This window comes from Pieris napi, chromosome Z (assembly GCF_905475465.1).
Source record: "Pieris napi chromosome Z, ilPieNapi1.2, whole genome shotgun sequence".
NCBI classification, from domain to species: domain Eukaryota; kingdom Metazoa; phylum Arthropoda; class Insecta; order Lepidoptera; family Pieridae; genus Pieris; species Pieris napi.
Window position 1 is genome coordinate 9,479,058 of NC_062259.1, and position 16,931 is coordinate 9,495,988.

The 16,931-nt window shown below is 33.6% G+C and overlaps 1 protein-coding gene across 3 annotated transcripts; it reads left to right on the forward strand.

The window, feature by feature from the left end:
• The first annotated feature begins 752 nt into the window (after positions 1 to 752).
• On the forward strand, positions 753 to 15,544 carry LOC125062207 (PHD finger protein rhinoceros). Of its 3 annotated transcripts, none has more exons than XM_047667961.1 (6): positions 753 to 1,065; positions 1,832 to 2,151; positions 3,725 to 3,919; positions 4,205 to 4,421; positions 4,752 to 4,941; positions 5,022 to 15,544. In XM_047667961.1, exons 2-6 carry the CDS (start codon positions 1,976 to 1,978, stop codon positions 11,804 to 11,806), a joined length of 7,563 nt encoding a protein of 2,520 aa, XP_047523917.1. In that variant the 5' UTR covers positions 753 to 1,065; positions 1,832 to 1,975; the 3' UTR covers positions 11,807 to 15,544. The 3 variants fall into 3 exon arrangements, with proteins under 3 accessions (XP_047523917.1, XP_047523918.1, XP_047523919.1); XM_047667962.1 differs by lacking the exon at positions 753 to 1,065 and adding an exon at positions 1,135 to 1,558; XM_047667963.1 differs by lacking the exon at positions 753 to 1,065 and adding an exon at positions 1,135 to 1,354.
• The last annotated feature ends 1,387 nt before the right edge of the window (positions 15,545 to 16,931 follow it).

A 16,931-nucleotide genomic window follows, 5' to 3' on the forward strand; every position in this document is an offset into this window, starting at 1 on the left:
GATCTATTTATTTCTAAATATACAAGTATCTTAACAGTTATAATGCGATAGTTGTGTTGATTATCATTAAAAGTAATAGAACATTTTAATGCCGCTACTAAGCACTTGCAGAACACTAGGATTGCTAATAATTCGCTGAAAAAGTTTAACAACGTAGCAGGCAAGCTGTAACTCTCGTCTGGATTGTTGTATCCAACCATCCCTAACATAAACAACTTGGGTACTTTAAAGTAAACGTACCTTAAAGCCCTTGGTATAAAACCCGTATGAATTTATTCTAAATATACGAATACTACTTGTCAAAAAGTATAAGTTGATAAATCAGTATTTTAATGTTAATACTGAATGCTGAAATATATAAAAAGTACAGAGGATAAGGGTGAGATCTATAGTGCGCACTTGGACTTTGCTCAGACTTTACTTACGAAAAACACTAAGGTTAAACTATGATTTAGTATATTTATAGACATTTTAACGGTGAGATTAAGCTAAGCTCAAGCTAAGACAGAAATTGATGTTTCATTTCATGCAATACCTTCTTTATTATCCTTTAAAAAAGTAAAGAATGGTTATAGTTAAGTCTGAGCAAAGTCTAAGTGCGCTCTATAGATCTCACCCTAACATTCAGAAACTGAGACTTAGCAATAAGTAATTTGTATATATACTATAACGTGGTCTACTCTATGCTCGTAGGAATTTTTGGCGATGGCAATATTTTCTGATGCTCAAATCTCAATACTAGTAGCGCCAACTACTGTGAGATATCTGAAACTTCTTATTGATATCCCTCATCGAAAGTCCATGTAAAATTATTGTGATTAATAACGCTATGAACTGTATTTTTGTTTCAAGATTGTGTTAGTGAATAGTTTATCATATTTAAAGAACATTGGAATCTACCTAAATGTTAATGTTAAGCTGGAAGTTTTTGGAACCCATGACATTTTATGAACTCGATGTGCGTTTTGGCCATTTTACTAGGCTTGTCTTAATGATTCGTATGTAATAGTCACGTGATCCAAGTGAATTTTTGATCAATGGCGCGAAATCATTATAACAGAAAATGTATGTATTAAGAAAACATATTCTTCAATATAACAAAGATTAAGTATATTAAATCGACCTGTTGTAATATGTATACCTGTACCTATGAAATATATGTTATATCCCTTTCCTACCTAGTTGCAAGTCGAAATGATGCGTAGGAAAAACGTCAAACTGGCAACAATACAGTGCTGCTATCTATGTTGTCAATTTTGTTAAGTAGTTTCAATGGAGAATATCTTTGTGATAAATATTTACTGTTATAGATCGACAAATTAAAACTCACGAGTTTTAAATTAGCGTAGAAAAAGTGTGTTTAAGCGGCGATATCATTGTAAGAGTTAATTTTATTAAATTTCCGTTGTATTTTTGTTAGACAAAATTCTGGCGAACGATACACAGGCCCGCCATACATTTTACTCATGCAATAGTGAAACGTCAAACCAAAATGTTATTCACTTTCCTCTTTTGTGCTAAAATCATGATTTAATAGAATAGTCTCGTAGTAAAACAGGTAAAAACACTAATTTCACGACCGTAAATATGTATCGAATTCCCCTTGATGTTGTTTTATTGCAAACATTAAAAATATATAGTATAGGAGAACAGTGTTACTCTACATTGCAACCCTTAACTAGTGTTATGGTGCATAAATCTACTATTTTACTGTTATTAATGCTGTAAAGTCTCAAATGAATGGTAAATTGTGTGTGTGTTAAACAAAGCTAGTGATAGGCATTAATAATGTAACAAACCTGTTGTTTAGTATATTTAAACATATTTTCAGGCTGTTCCTGTTTTTGTCTTGTGGAAAATTGAAGTACCAATATGTAGCAAGCTATGTGACATTCTATACGATGTTATTACCACGTTCAAAATGTAAAGTAGTGTGGGGGTCGTAAACATGTAGGTTGTGAATAAACTTTATAAGATGTCGTTGAGAGGCACAAAGCGGGCTAGTGGGGTCCGCAGGGACGAGGCAGGCACTTCCAAGCGCCGAAGAGTGGAGTCTGAAGATGCACTCTGGCAGCTTCGTCCAGTTAGTGACCTCAAGATGTCATCAATTTACAATAGAAATGCCTCTGAGGCACCTGCAGAACTTTTCAGGTTTGTGTTTTAAATATTATAACTGGGCATTTGTGCTTGTGTAACATTGTTTAGAACTAATTTAATTGAAGTTCTATTAAAATATTTTTGAAGATACAGTATTTAAATGAAGCAAATGCAAGTGTCTTATCTGTTTAGAATATGTTGTTAGTACTATTTATTGTATCTTAAGAATAAAAAATTGTTTTAAATGTTTTTGTAGCTTTAAGATTGCATTGCATTGTTATATTCTTTATCTAGCTACCAAAGGCAAAAATTTATTCCATATACCAAACATGCGAGTGTATTGTGATGATTATTAGTTTAATTTTGTGCTAAGCGATAATAATAGGTATTATACATGCGTTTACTATTTTTCACGTAGTGTGTAAAAAGTACAGAAATTTTACATAAAATTTGCAAGTGTTGCTGACTTTATAAGACATTTTTAGTGTAAAGTTATTTTGATTGAAAACCAAGGGTATAATTGAAAGAAAATATTGATAAATATCTTTTGGTCTTAGGAATACTTTCACTTATATATATTGTATTAAATTATCTACAATTGTTGATTTGAATCTAGAAAAATTCCATATAAAGGCTTTGATGTTTATTTTTATATTCACGTCATAGACATTTATCATGATTATATTTACACCTATTTATTATTATAATTTTTGTTTCTGTATACAGAATCTTTACCTAGCATATATGAATATGCAATTTGTTTACTTTTGAGGATTTTTGTAAATTATGTTTGTCTAACTCGTGAAAAACTGGTAAGAAATATAACCATTGATAAGATAATCTGGTAAGATATATATAAAAATTGACTATGTCTTGTCATATGCTATAAGCGAAGATCTTACAAATTGTTTTATAATTGCTTACTTATGTCGTAAGACTATGAAAGGTTCATATAGTCTGATGTAAGTTTTGGCTTTAATAATATATACTTAATATACTATTTATTTACTTGTTATGTAGGATTAATAGTATTTTAATACCTAACCACGAGTAAAAAAAAATTAAATTGCCTAAATCTTATGGATTACTACATTGTACTGTACATTCAAATATATTAATAAAATAAATAATAAAACATAATTATTAGACTTAAAAGTTAAGTCTAATGTATATGTCCCACTCAAAACTGAAGTCAACCTTTGGTAAAATAACCAAACAAGTGTTATGCCAATAGCTATAGGTTCAATAAGAATAGTAGGTAAAAATATCACTAAATACATCCAACAACTGAATGCAATTGCTGAAGGTTTCTATAACATTTAGTCCTCTATGATACATTTAAAGTGTACTTGGATATACATTATGTTGAAATAGACTACACCATACAAAAATACCAATCCACAAATATTAAGCTTTTTTTAATGACTGTGGCCTTTTTCTTGAGGTATTCAGGATGGGGTGCTTACTATTTATTTTCTGTATGCTGTGAGATTTCAATTATTCTAAATTAGATACCCACAATTCCATGTTTATCTTATCTTAATAAAACCTCACCTCAGTAATTATGTAAATTTAGATTCCATTTCGTTGAAGAGATGTCATTACAGGAGTATACCAAAAATTTCAGGAAGGATTTCATTTCAATGATGAAATTGGCTGATACCGAGCCACTAACACCAAGCGATTACTGGCTAATCACCGACACATGGAAGCAAGATTGGGAGAGAGGAGTACAGGTTCCTGTCAATCCAGATTCTTTGCCAGCCCCTAAAGTCAAAATTATTAAAAATCCAAAACCACCAAAATTTGAAGAATTCAAACTGTAAGTACATATTAATGATGACATTACTATTTCTTTTATCCTAAATAATTTTTTTAGTTTGAAATAAGTATCATATCATATACTAAGGTAAGGTGATGTATGATGACATCTATTGATCCAGAAATAGGATATAGAAAATGTATTATAATTATGTAAGTGGTTTAGTTGTAGTAGATCTATATATGTAGATGTAACAAAAACTGTTCTACAACTTATTTGTTTGCTGATTGGCCTTAGAAATAAGGGATATTATTAGAATTTATTTTAATTTCCTTTTTTTTCCAGACCTAAGGATAAATATATTCATCTTAGTAGAGATGCTCATTACCTGCCAGATAAGCATGTGCTGAGCACAACACCATCCCAAGCGGAATCTGCTTGTAATTATGACCTAGATGCCACTGACATGGCTTGGCTCAAATTATTAAATGCAGAACGCGCTAGAGCCGGAGCCACAGCAGTAACAGAAGACCAACTTGAAAAAGTAATAGAAGAACTAGAGGTATGTTTGATATGAAATATATATTGACAGGCTTAATTGTGAAAACTAATCATTCCAAAATTCTGATTCTTGAAAAATTTTTAGTTATGTGTTATGTTATATTATATTTATTACTTGCTTTTAAAAACTATTATATAGCGAGTAGAAAATGTAGATGAGGATAGATGATCAGTACAACGCAACAGATATTAAATATATAAAAATCACTTTAAATCATAGTTTATTATACAATGTTGCTTTTCATAAAAATATGTTTAATATCAACCATTAATATTTTTTATGTGCACTTTTGTAATTGTGGCTCTGTTACTAAGTAAATGTTGTCTCCAGGTACGAACATGGGACAAAATACAATCAATAATAAAATCCGAAGAAGGCTTAGGTCTTGAATATGATGAAAATGTAATATGTGATGTATGTAGATCTCCAGACTCTGAAGATGGAAATGAGATGGTGTTTTGTGATGAGTGTAATATATGTGTCCACCAAGCATGCTATGGCATAACAGTTATTCCAGAAGGTAAGTTGTTTAATTCAGTTGCTGTGCAAAATTTTACCAAATAAGTAAATATGTTGTCATAAAATAATATATATTTCCAGGTCAATGGTTGTGTCGACCCTGCCGCGCAGGTGTTAAACCTAATTGTGTTTTATGCCCCAATGTGAGCGGGGCCATGAAATGCACGCCATCTGGTCATAAATGGGCCCATGTAAGCTGTGTTTTGTGGATTCCAGAAGTGTCAATTGGTTGTGCTGAAAAAATGGAGCCCATCACTAAAATAGGTTCCATTCCTCAGTCAAGGTGGTCTCTAGTTTGTGTTCTGTGCCGTGAAAGAAAAGGGGCTTGTATACAATGCTCTGTAAAGACTTGTAAAACGGCTTATCATGTTACTTGTGCATTTAAATATGGTTTAGAAATGCGGGCAATAATTGAAGATGAAAATGCTGATGATGGTGTAAAACTGCGATCATATTGCCAAAAACACAGTGTAAATTCCAAAAAAGAAAAGTGTCCTGGTTCAGGAGAAGAAGAAGAGGAAGCTAAGAGAAAACGTCGTAAAGATATGACTTCAGAAGAAAAGAATCAAGCTCGAGCGGCGCGGCTTCAAGAAATTGAGGCAGAGTTTGATGAACACATTGGTATCAATGATATTAGTTCTCATCTAGATGTTGATCAAGATGCTGTCAGTTATATTTATAATTATTGGAAATTAAAAAGAAGGGCTGGTCATAACAGACCTTTGCTTCCTCCTAAATCGGATAATAATGAACTGCTGACACATAGGCAAGAACAGGCTGATCTCGAAAAAATGAAAAAATTTGTACAACTTCGGCAAGATTTGGAAAGGGTGCGTAACTTGTGCTATATGGTTAGCCGCCGCGAAAAATTGTCAAGATCCTACTTCCGAATGCGCGAGCAAACATTTCACAAACAATTAGCTGTCTTATCAGCGGATTCAACGATTCCAACACCGGAACTGACGGCAATAATCGAAGCCAATCATGGACCCTCTATATATGACAGGTTGTATTCTGGTCCAAATGCACCTGACCATGAAAATGATTTTGATGATCTTCTAGCCAGAATAGCTCCACAGGAATCTAGTGATGACAAAAAACGGGACCGAAATGGCTTGGTCCGTGGGTCAAAATCTTCAAATCCTTATAAAAAACTTTATGTAAATGGTTCTCGTAGGGGTGGTATGTATGCTGGACTTTCTAGTGAAGAAAGTGGTACTGAGATTGGGCGATCTTCGAAGTATCGGGGAAGAACAATTGGCTCCAGCACTGATGAGGACGAAACAACACACACTAAAAAACGGGTCATTGCCAAGAAAAAGATTTCACCTAAAGGTAAAGGTAAAAAATCTCCCAAAAAATGTGAACAAAAGAAGAAGAAAGTGCCACTTTCAAAAGCTATTGTTGGAAGTAGTTCAGACGATGAAAAAGTAAAAACTAAATTAAATAAAGATCAATCTCGTAGTAAAACTCTTCAGCAATTGGAACAAGAAATGGCTGCTGGTAGAGGAGACTCTGTTTCAGATAGTGATGATTTAATTCCAATTAGATCTACCCGAAACAACAAGTTCCCAGTTGATATTTATTCTGATAGTAGTGAAAGTAATAAAGAGAGCAAGATAAAGATTGAAAAATCTCCGACTGAAAATGATTCTATGCAATCACTGCCTAGAACAAAAGCAGCTATGAAGGAATTCATCTCTAGTCAACCTGAAAAGAAATCAACGAATGCAGAGTCCAATGATTCTAAAGCAAGTCCCAAAAAGAGAGGACGGAAACAGAATAATAAGGACAAGAAAAACACAAATAAATCCAATGTTTCTGACGATGAAACAAAAGAGAATATCAAGATTGCTAAACAAAAAGATAATCCTACTGATTTGATTGTTCCCCAAAGACAAGCAGCTAAAAAGGCCTCAGAAAATATGCGGTCAACCACTGCCTCTAAAAAAGATGATGCTCCTGTTGAAAAGCAGCAAGTAAGTGGAGATGATTCAAAGAATAAACAAAAAGTAAAGGCTAAGGAAAAAGAAATGAAAGATTCAAAACCTGCAAAAATAAGCAGAAAAAAGTCATCGAAAGATCAAAAGGAAACAATTGCGTATGTCCCTCAAAGGCAGGCGGCTAAAAAAGCAGCAGCTCATATAAAGAGTGGCCTTGGGGCTAAAGCTCCAGTGGTAGAACCAGATTCTGATAAAAAGAAAGAAAGTGAAAGATTGGAAGAAGTAAAGTCACCCAAGAAAGAAGAAACAAAATCTAAAATTATCCAAGATGAAAGTTCGAGCTCCTCCTCTAATTCTAGCAGTAGCAGTTACACATCATCTTCAAGTTCTGATGAAATTCATGAAAAACCAGGCATTAAACCTACTGCAAAAGCTCGAGAAATAAAACCGTTTCCGAGGCAACCATCGATGTTTTCGCCACCAGGTTCTAGGCCAACAGTGGATTTGCCCTTTCTTGACAAGGTATCAAAACCACTGTCTTCAACTAGTGCCTCTAGTGACTCCGATAGTTCTAAAGGATCTAGGTATTCGATTACCCGACCTCGGAGACGTCGCAAAGCCAAAACTATCACAGATGAATCCACTCACAAGACCCCAGACAAGAAGCTTAAAACTTCCGAAAGGCGGTCCGACTGTGGGGCTTCATCGCCGGCTATTGAAGGAGAGGAATCTAGTCGAACAATGGTCGCGGTCCCTACCGTGCGTACTCGGGCCCGAAGCACTGCTGGAAGCGGAAATATGTCTGACAATTCAGAATCGAGAGCAAGAAAATCGCCCAGGATCGTCGACGTTGTCTCTCCCAAACAAGAAGAGGGCAGCAAGTCCGTTGAACTTACTGTTACGCAACGGGAAACGGACGAGATCATAAAAGATGAAGTTGATGAAATTAAAGAGGAAAACACTATTAAAGATGAGGATGAGCCTTTTGATAAAGTCGACACAGAAAAAATAATTGAAATAATTAAAAGTCCTTCTAGGAGCAAGTCTCCTAAAGAAGAAATTACCGAAGAACCTGATTTGCTTGATAATAAAGATATTGAACTTAAAAGTGAAACTAAGTCACTTGAAAATGATACATCGTTGTCAGTTTCTAACTTATCACCCATTAAAGAAAAAATACATATTTCTGATGACGAAACTATTAGTACACACCAAAACTGGCTGTCACAAGCTCCCAGTCCTCATGTTCATCCTCCTCCTGTCGAAAAACCAGGCGATCACGAGAAATATATGACAGAAGATAAATCTCTAGATGTTGATTTTACAGATAGAAGCAGTATTAGAATGATTGCTAAAATTCAAGCAAATCTAAATGAAAACACAATGATTAAATCACCCAAAACACCTATGGATGCAAGAACTCTTACAATGGATACTATTGATGTTGAGAATACATTGACCAGAAATAATAGAAAGTCTACTCTTGACAAGAAATTTATTGCACAAGACTCGAGTCATGTCCAAGGGGTTGAAATATCAAAAAGTGCTAAAATTCCATCTGCTTTAAATACATTTCCAAACAGAAATATATATTCACCTCAACCTAGAGAAAATGATCATTATGAAATTGAAGTCTTTCCACCATATTCAGAATTTATCTTTAAAGAGGATTCTAAAGAACAAGGTGCTCAAGAAACTTTAAACCTAGTTGACCGTCTAAGAATGCAATTAAGTTCAAAGAAAGTGCAACCTGAAAATTTTGTATCAGATGATGGCTTTACCAATGATAATAAAGAAATAGAAATAGAAGTTCCTCCTTTAGGTCTGAGTACACCTAAGAGTGATCCTGATAGTCCAGTAATTTCATTAGTTGATGATGACAAAAGCTCAATTAAAGACATACCATTAATTCATCATGTACCAAACACAATTGATCTACTTCAAAATTTTAATCAGAACAAACAAATATCTCATTCTAACCATCACAATGAAAACAATATGGACTATATGGATGATGATAAAGATATATCTATCTTACAGAATGTTTCACAATTAGAGGAAATTGATAAGAAATATGATGATACTACTTCTTTTACTGATGATATAAAAGAACCATCTCTTGCTCAGTCTGACATTAACTCCATCTCTGAAGTTGGTGATTCCATATCAATTTCAAAGCAAAGTGATGACTCTCAGTCTTTATCAGTGGTGGACCATTCTATTGACAATGATTTAACTCAAGACAATCATACATATGATAATAATAATTCTGTAATACATTCAGATTGTGCTACAGTGTCATCTCCTTATCTTAATCATGAATCTAAGTGGCAAGAGAGCAAGATAACAACAAGACGTTCTTCAGCATCTAGCACAAATTCTGACAGTTCTGTTAATTCTCAAAAGACCAGTCTTCGTATATCATGCGATCGCCATCGATCGGGTGTTATGTCAGAAATGGAACGTTACCCACCTATACCACCATATTCACATCCCTTAGATCCTGCTATGTCTCTGAACCAATATGCGAATTACCCTCAAACTGCGTCTCCATATTTGGGTCCTATGGTGTTGCCTATATTTCCTCCAGGAGCATGCCCATCATCACAACTGTCAATATCTTCAACTGCTCCAGGCCTTTATGTTCCAAGCTTATCTTATTCAGCTACATCACTGATGCCACCCTTACCAAAACCGATATTTTCCAATATTTGTGCGGCATTTACGACATCCTCCCAAAATATAGCATTAACACGAGCAATGATAGCATCACCAACATCAAAGCCACTTGACTCGCCATCTGAAGATATTGATGTAACCGGTAGTGACAAGCTATCGATTAACGCACCTTCAAGTCCCAGTATAAGTGTTGATTCATTTAATGATGGTAGCAATACCCGAGAGACAATTAAAGCTGAAAATACTGAGAGTTCACAACCCCCAGATTCTATATCACCACTGAAAGTTACAAAACATAATTCACTAAAGCTATCCGGGAAGAGTCCTGGTATATCGCCAAAACAAGTAGATGTACCAAAGGGAACTAAAAGACCCAGCAACAGAAGCAATAGGACACAAAGGGGCCGAGGTCGTTCAAAAAGTCGTGCTCAGGGTTCACAAAACCTTTTTAGCGCCCATATGGAAAACTCTATACAAAGTAAACTTGTTGGTACTGTATACGACTTTGAAGAAGAGATAGCCAATGATGGTGTTGATCTGAAAGCATTAAGAGACCGCCGAAAATCCATAGATGTAAAAGACGAACGCAAATCGGAGCATAGTTTTAAAGAATCATCGCAATCACCACAAATCTCCAGCCCACAAAGTGCATCCATCAGTATCAAAGAAGACAAGGATTCTCTTATTCTTGACATTAAAAAAGACGAATCTAATTCGCCCACACATACGGATAATTTGGAACATGCTAGTTTTTCTCAAGTACAGCCAGTTCTACCTGGACCAGTCGATATGCGGACTTACAACGCTTCGGAAATGCAATCTCCAGCTGTCAGTGACGTTTACCACAGTCATTTGTTAGAATTTGCTAGTGGAACTGCTGATCAGCATTTACCTGATATTGATGAGGAAGTAGAAAAGCAATTGCATACTGCACTCAAAATGGCAAGTAACCAAAAAGCAGACGCAGAACTAACCACCCCAATACCAGACACAATAAATATTCATCAAGATTCATTTATGCCCCAATTACCAAAGGTCTCTTTATCCGATTCTAGAAATCAGTTAAAAGTTAAAATAAAAGGACCCTTCTTAGATGCAAATTACTCGGCTAGCTCAGCGACCCCAGTAGCACCAAAACCACCTGTCCCCGTTTACGATCCCAATAGTAGTTTCTTGAACTTGTCCACTGGCTCTGTCTCATCAACTGGCTCTACAAACTTGAGGCGCATGCGTAAAAAAGAATTACTGCGGCAATATTGGACGCAAGATATGAACATGGATGATCCTACTAATACTACAAGTGTCGGAATCGTACCTCCACCTGTAGCACCTCAGCCGCTGGCTCGAGCAGTTATTACGATACCAAAAGCCGTAGCTTCCATGACAAGCATACCGACCAGAGAAGATTACAAAATGACCGAAACGGCTGTGGAAAAGAAAAAACGTAAGAGCAGTGCTCTATCTCGAGAATTACGGCAGTTAAATAGCGACATAGATTTGTCAGATAATGTAAAGTTATCGAAATTCGTAGCTGGTCTAGGGCAATATCCAAAGAGACGAACGCGAGTGGCTCCTTCGAAACCAAGCCCGCCTTCGCCCAGTGAAATATCGCCTGTTGCACCCAAGTTAAAAATAAAAATTGGCTCAAACTTAGTGCAACCCGTACCTGAAGATTCATCAAGCTGCCAATTCCGCCCCCCTAAGAAACGACTTCAATCCCAAATAATACCCACACCTAGCATGGAAGACTTGAAACGTGAAAGCATGATATACCGCCGAATGGTAATGGCTGATTTCGAGGAGGACAAAAAACCCAAAAAGCCAAAAAAAGATAAGGGCAAGAAGAAAAAGGATAAAAAACTTTTAGTGGTTAATAGTGATAGTGAAAGCACTACTAAGTTAATTATAAAAATTAAGCGCCAAAAAGACGCGGCAGAGGAGAAATGCGGAGAGAGTGCGGTGCCAGCGGCTCGCGCCGAGCTGCCTGTGGACCCCTTCGACTACGACCCTTCAGCGCCCGACCCACTCGCTATAGATACCCCTTTCTGTGAATCCTCGTCTGCCTTGCGAAGGATACGAAATGAAAAAGTGACCCCGATACGTTTAAAACGTAGTTCGCAAGGTTCCGGTTATGTAATGAAAAAGGCGAGGTTGGAAAAAGAGGCCGCCGAAGCCAATAAGAGTTGTCCAACATCGGCTGCGCTCCCTTCCGCCACCATCGATGGAAACTGTACAGTGAGGTGATATAAAAAGTTAAAAACTGGACTATAAAACGTTTTGATGTGAGGTGCATGTATATAGTTACAACATAAAGATAATGATATCCTTAAGTGTAAATTATTTATTTGTATAAATCGAAAGCTCAATTTACATCTAATATGTATTACATAATACATTGAAGTATTTATGAATACAAAAAATGTGACTATAGGGATAAAACTTTAATACATTAGCTATATTACTCGTAATAAAGAATCTCACTGTCATACAAAATGCATACTAGTAACTACTAATAATTTGATTAGGTTATTGTTACTGATTTTCTGCCATTGCTTAGAGCAAAAAACATTTGTACTAGTAAGCTTTAAAAAATATTTTTTATATTTCCACCTTCTATTAAATCAATTCAGTAAATTAAACATTATTCTTTTACTGTATTTTTGTGGTCAATAAAATTTTAAAATGGAATTTTGCTCTTACATTGATATCACAATGTTAAAGGATTTTATTTTGTAAAACTTTATAATAATCTATTTATAAACGCACACATACTGATTATATTTACTCTTTATATCATCTCTTTTATTATATTAAATGTACATTTTTTTGCAAGAAAATTTTATTTTATTCACGTTTTAAATCAACTTATATTTCTAACAATATTAATGTTGAAATTGTTTTCAAAATTGTATAGTCAAAATCCAAAATATCATGAATCATTTCGACATACAAGGCTTGTTTAGGTCTGAAACTCTTATTCTTTTAAAAATATTTAAACCATGGCAATTATGTGTGAGTTTATAAAAGAAAACTGTATTTTGTAAAAATCACAGCCAGCTTATGATAGATTATTATTGTATGCATAGTAAAATGTGCAATATTTGCCAATACTCATCGGATAGTCATGTTCTAATCGACCTCTGTGGCCGGTGTAGGTTTAAGTCCATATGTGTTAGTAGTTGCTCTCATAAATGTTATTTTACGATGTAAATACAATTAATTTTAAAAAATAAAATCTCAGTTAATAGCCCAGAAAATCACAATGTATTCTCTGAAATGTGGTGTAGTTTTAAGCGTTATTTATATACACACCAATATCTTGCAATTGTAAAAGTACAATTCAATAAATGTCTTTTCCAGTTCATCAATGTTTCACAATAAATAACTAAATGTTTTAAAACAAACAGATCCCAAGAGAATCATTATTTGTATATTTTATTTTGACGTAATTTCTCAGTTTGTAAATTATCTAAATGTGCATTTATTATTATTTAAGATACGTATTGTAAAAATAGTTTAATATTTTACCAACTAATGCGATATAATAAACTGTCGACGATTAGAATCAGTATTTATCACTGTCATTTCCATTGTAATGTGTTTATATGTACGTTAGATGTTGGTAAAGATGTCAACAACATTACATCAATTCTTCATAGTAAATCAAACATAAATCTGGTGGGACCTGATTCGTGTTGTTGCTCAACGGGTAGTCACAAAATATCCGTATAATCGTTTAGGCGAAAATTCTCAAAACCTTTCTAATATTTTCAAATATTTTTTAGTGAAAATTGAATTTGAAAACTATATTTAAAAAAAGTTCTACAGATTTATAAAATCAATGTTTGTGTATATTTTTTTAAACTAGTCAATTTGTCTAAGGATTTTTTGTTATTCTTTATTTATTGTTATCACCGGTGATGCTCGTATTTGAAACTGAATTTTTATTAAACGGTTGTAAGTAATGAAATACATGTAATTCCTCATTTGGGTTACTTTATCAAATAGATTAATAATTTCTATTATTTGAAAATAATGATTTGCATGTTTCTGTTTTTTTTTACATTTTAATCTGGGTATTGCTATTCGGGCCTGGCCTCGACTGAAATCCTTATTGAATTGAATAATGCAATACCAACAATCATCAGATGTCATCATTTTATAAGATCATGAAATTGACTATCTTTTAAGAGCAAACAGGAATCAGATTCCAGAAAAGGCCTAGTTACGATGTTTACATCTTTCGAAAATTTATTTTTAAAACCCTGGTAGTGTCAACAAAATCACATAAAAATTGTCTTCCTTTCGTGCATTTTCTCACCGATCGGAAAATATTTTAAATAGTTCCACGTTTGCCAAATTGATTTTTATTTGATTTTTTATTACTACGCATGCAGTACGCACAATCTATCCAATGTAAAGAGTATGTACAACATGTGGCTTAGTAAATATTGTACCAATTCAATTATCAGACATTGTAATTATCGAGCATTACCTTGTTACTGTGATTTGTTTTAATTTATACATCATTTTAAGATTTTTTTAATAACAACCGTTGATAACACTCAGTGACGAAACTGTAAATACTTTTAAATATTTTGATACAATATACATAATGTGTACTAGCATGTTCTGTAACCATTTTAATGTAACAAAATAACGATTTTGGTACTACTATTATATATATTTGGTGTTATTTAGAGATGAGCTTTGAGCGTATGATTTTATATTATTAACTTACCAATTTTTATATATTGTAAGTGTTGTTTGGAATTGTCATTTACTTTAAATATAGGAAGCATCGTTAACGTGAGTGTTGTTGGAATATTTAATGTGTTACATGTACGTATGAGGTTATATTTAGCAGTCACTTTAAAGTAGAGGTCGTATGAAGTCGTTCGACAATTTCCCTTTTTGAAGTCGAAAAAACATTTTATTTGATATAGCATTAAATATAGTCACAAGTTTTCAATAGATGTCATAAATTATTAGCTCACGTCTAATGTGTAACCGTAAAATCGTTGATAAAATGTCTGTATATTATGCCTCAGTCGTAAATTCATCATTAGTAATTCATTATAATTGGCTGAATGATCAGTCATTAGTTTAAAAATAATTTCACACATAGTTATTTATGTATTAGATTGTAAGAATACTTTAAGAGAGATTAACAGCTAATACCATTATCCTTATAAGTATTTCCATGGTTTTAAAAACTTAGATTATTAGTTATTAAGAATAAATTGTACAAACTACTTATGTACAGAATAGAATTATCCGAGAAATTAAGAGATGCTAAAGTGGCAGTGTGTACGTAGTAAAGGGAAATGCAACGCGGGTGTTGTAAATATTTTAAGTTTCAATGTGCACATAGTCGCCTCCTTCATTATTAAATTTTTCTAGATCAATTACTTCATTCTTTTATTTTATGATTTTTAATGCTTCATCTATCTGAGATGCAAATAATTCAACTTGGAATACAAAATAGCAGGTCTACTCTGTAAAACCAATACCGATTTCAAATAAAATAGAATAAGAAATTAGCAATTCAACTTTCGATGTAGTTATTTTAATAGATGTTGCAAACTTGGATTTACGTTGTACGAAAACGTAAATAAGGAATCGCTATTGTGTATATGCTTGCTGTTCATAATTATTTGTCTACAAGTAGTAAATTGGTGATTAATCTCTCATTCTCATTCTCGCTCCCGTCTATGTAAATAAGGACAAAAACACTTAAATGGTCACAATGAAACAGGCGAAATTTTTAAGTACGATTTGATTTTTAACAAGATCTTGAATATTACCATCTACATAATATGGGTTATGTATCTTTATTCTAATATGGATTTATTTTTACAGAGAAAACCAGAAGGTATCGATTGTATTGTATCTAATCCGTTTTATGCTAATAAGTACAACTTTTCTATGTAAATAAGGACTGTAGAAAAAATTGTAAAATATATTAAACGATTGAACTATCGTGATATTTTTATTAGATAGAAAATTTTTGAACTTGGTACAAATATTAAGATTCACACATACACACACAAATTACAACATAACGTTGTAATAAGCAAAAGAATTCAAGTACATATTTAGCAAAAGTAATATAATTTAAATGTAATAATATTGAACCTACACAGGTTGATATATTTATGTATGAATTAAATTGGCGAATTCGAACCCATCATTATTTTTTTTAAATTTACATAAAATGGACTAAGGAGACTTTCTTTTTGCTATTAGGTATAGATAAAAAATTATCTGAATAATTCCGATAAACCACGTAGGGACTATAAAATCCAGATATAATATATCCAATACTGACGAATTTCAAGAAACACAATAAAATTGTTGGCCTTATCACGTCTTACTGCAAATAAGTGCGATATCTTTGATTGTGGTGTCAATTTGAATCGATAGTTAGTAATTTACTTCTGAAGTCTGATAGTGAGACACGATATTGCTATCACTATTGCAAAAAACAAAATTTAAATACAACGACAATGTAAATAATCTCACGGCAGTAGTTTCATTTTAAAAAAATACTGTGAAGCTACACATGAATGAAAATTAAAAAAAACATGTCAAACAAACGCAATTACACCAGTACGACTGGTCGTTATTACCGGGTAAGTAATTTTAGTAAGAAAGTCAAGTTTTGCCCGTGAGCATATTTATTCCCTTTCTCTTAAGTTAAATATGTTATATAAGTATAATATAACGTATGGTATATATATAATACGCCGAGAGTTAAGTAAGGTAGTTTAAGCAAATATACGTGGGCCAGAAGAGTGGTAAACTTATTCGCTCACCGCGGACGTCTTGAGGCGGAAATCGGATTGTTTTGTGTTAGAAGGTTGATCGTCTGCTTGCCTTAAAAGATAGATAGATCAAGACACAGAAATTTCGTCGTTCTCATTTCGGGACTTCAAACAACAATAATTGCATGATAATTAGTAGTTCAGTAGAATAAAATGTTACAACAAAATTATTTCCAATTTATTCTGTATAAATGCTAGTAGCACCGGAAATTCTTTGCATTAGTATTGTTCTGAAACGCTTACTATATGACGGTCAAACGATAATTTGATCGTTGCTTTGCCTGTATTTATTTTTATACGCTGATATCGAATCTAAGAGCTGATTTACACAGGGTCAGTAACTGACTACAAATTCGAGGCAAGTCAGTGCTGATCCAAAAAAACCCTGTGTAAACTGATTTGAAGTCAGAGCTGATTTACACAGGGTCAGTAACTGACTACAAATTCGAGGCAAGTCAGTGCTGACCCGAAAAAAAACCCATTTGAAGTCAGTACAGTGGCTTGAAGTCAGCGCTGACTTGAATATTCGGACACGAATATTT

Excerpts from the sequence above, each read along its gene's own strand:
- LOC125062207 (XM_047667961.1), top strand. The coding sequence starts at position 1,976 with ATGTCGTTGAGAGGCACAAAGCGGGCTAGTGGGGTCCGCAGGGACGAG. Across the intron at positions 3,920-4,204 it reads AAATTTGAAGAATTCAAACT|ACCTAAGGATAAATATATTC; the intron begins GTAAGTACATAT and ends TTTTTTTTCCAG. Across the intron at positions 4,942-5,021 it reads CATAACAGTTATTCCAGAAG|GTCAATGGTTGTGTCGACCC; the intron begins GTAAGTTGTTTA and ends ATATATTTCCAG.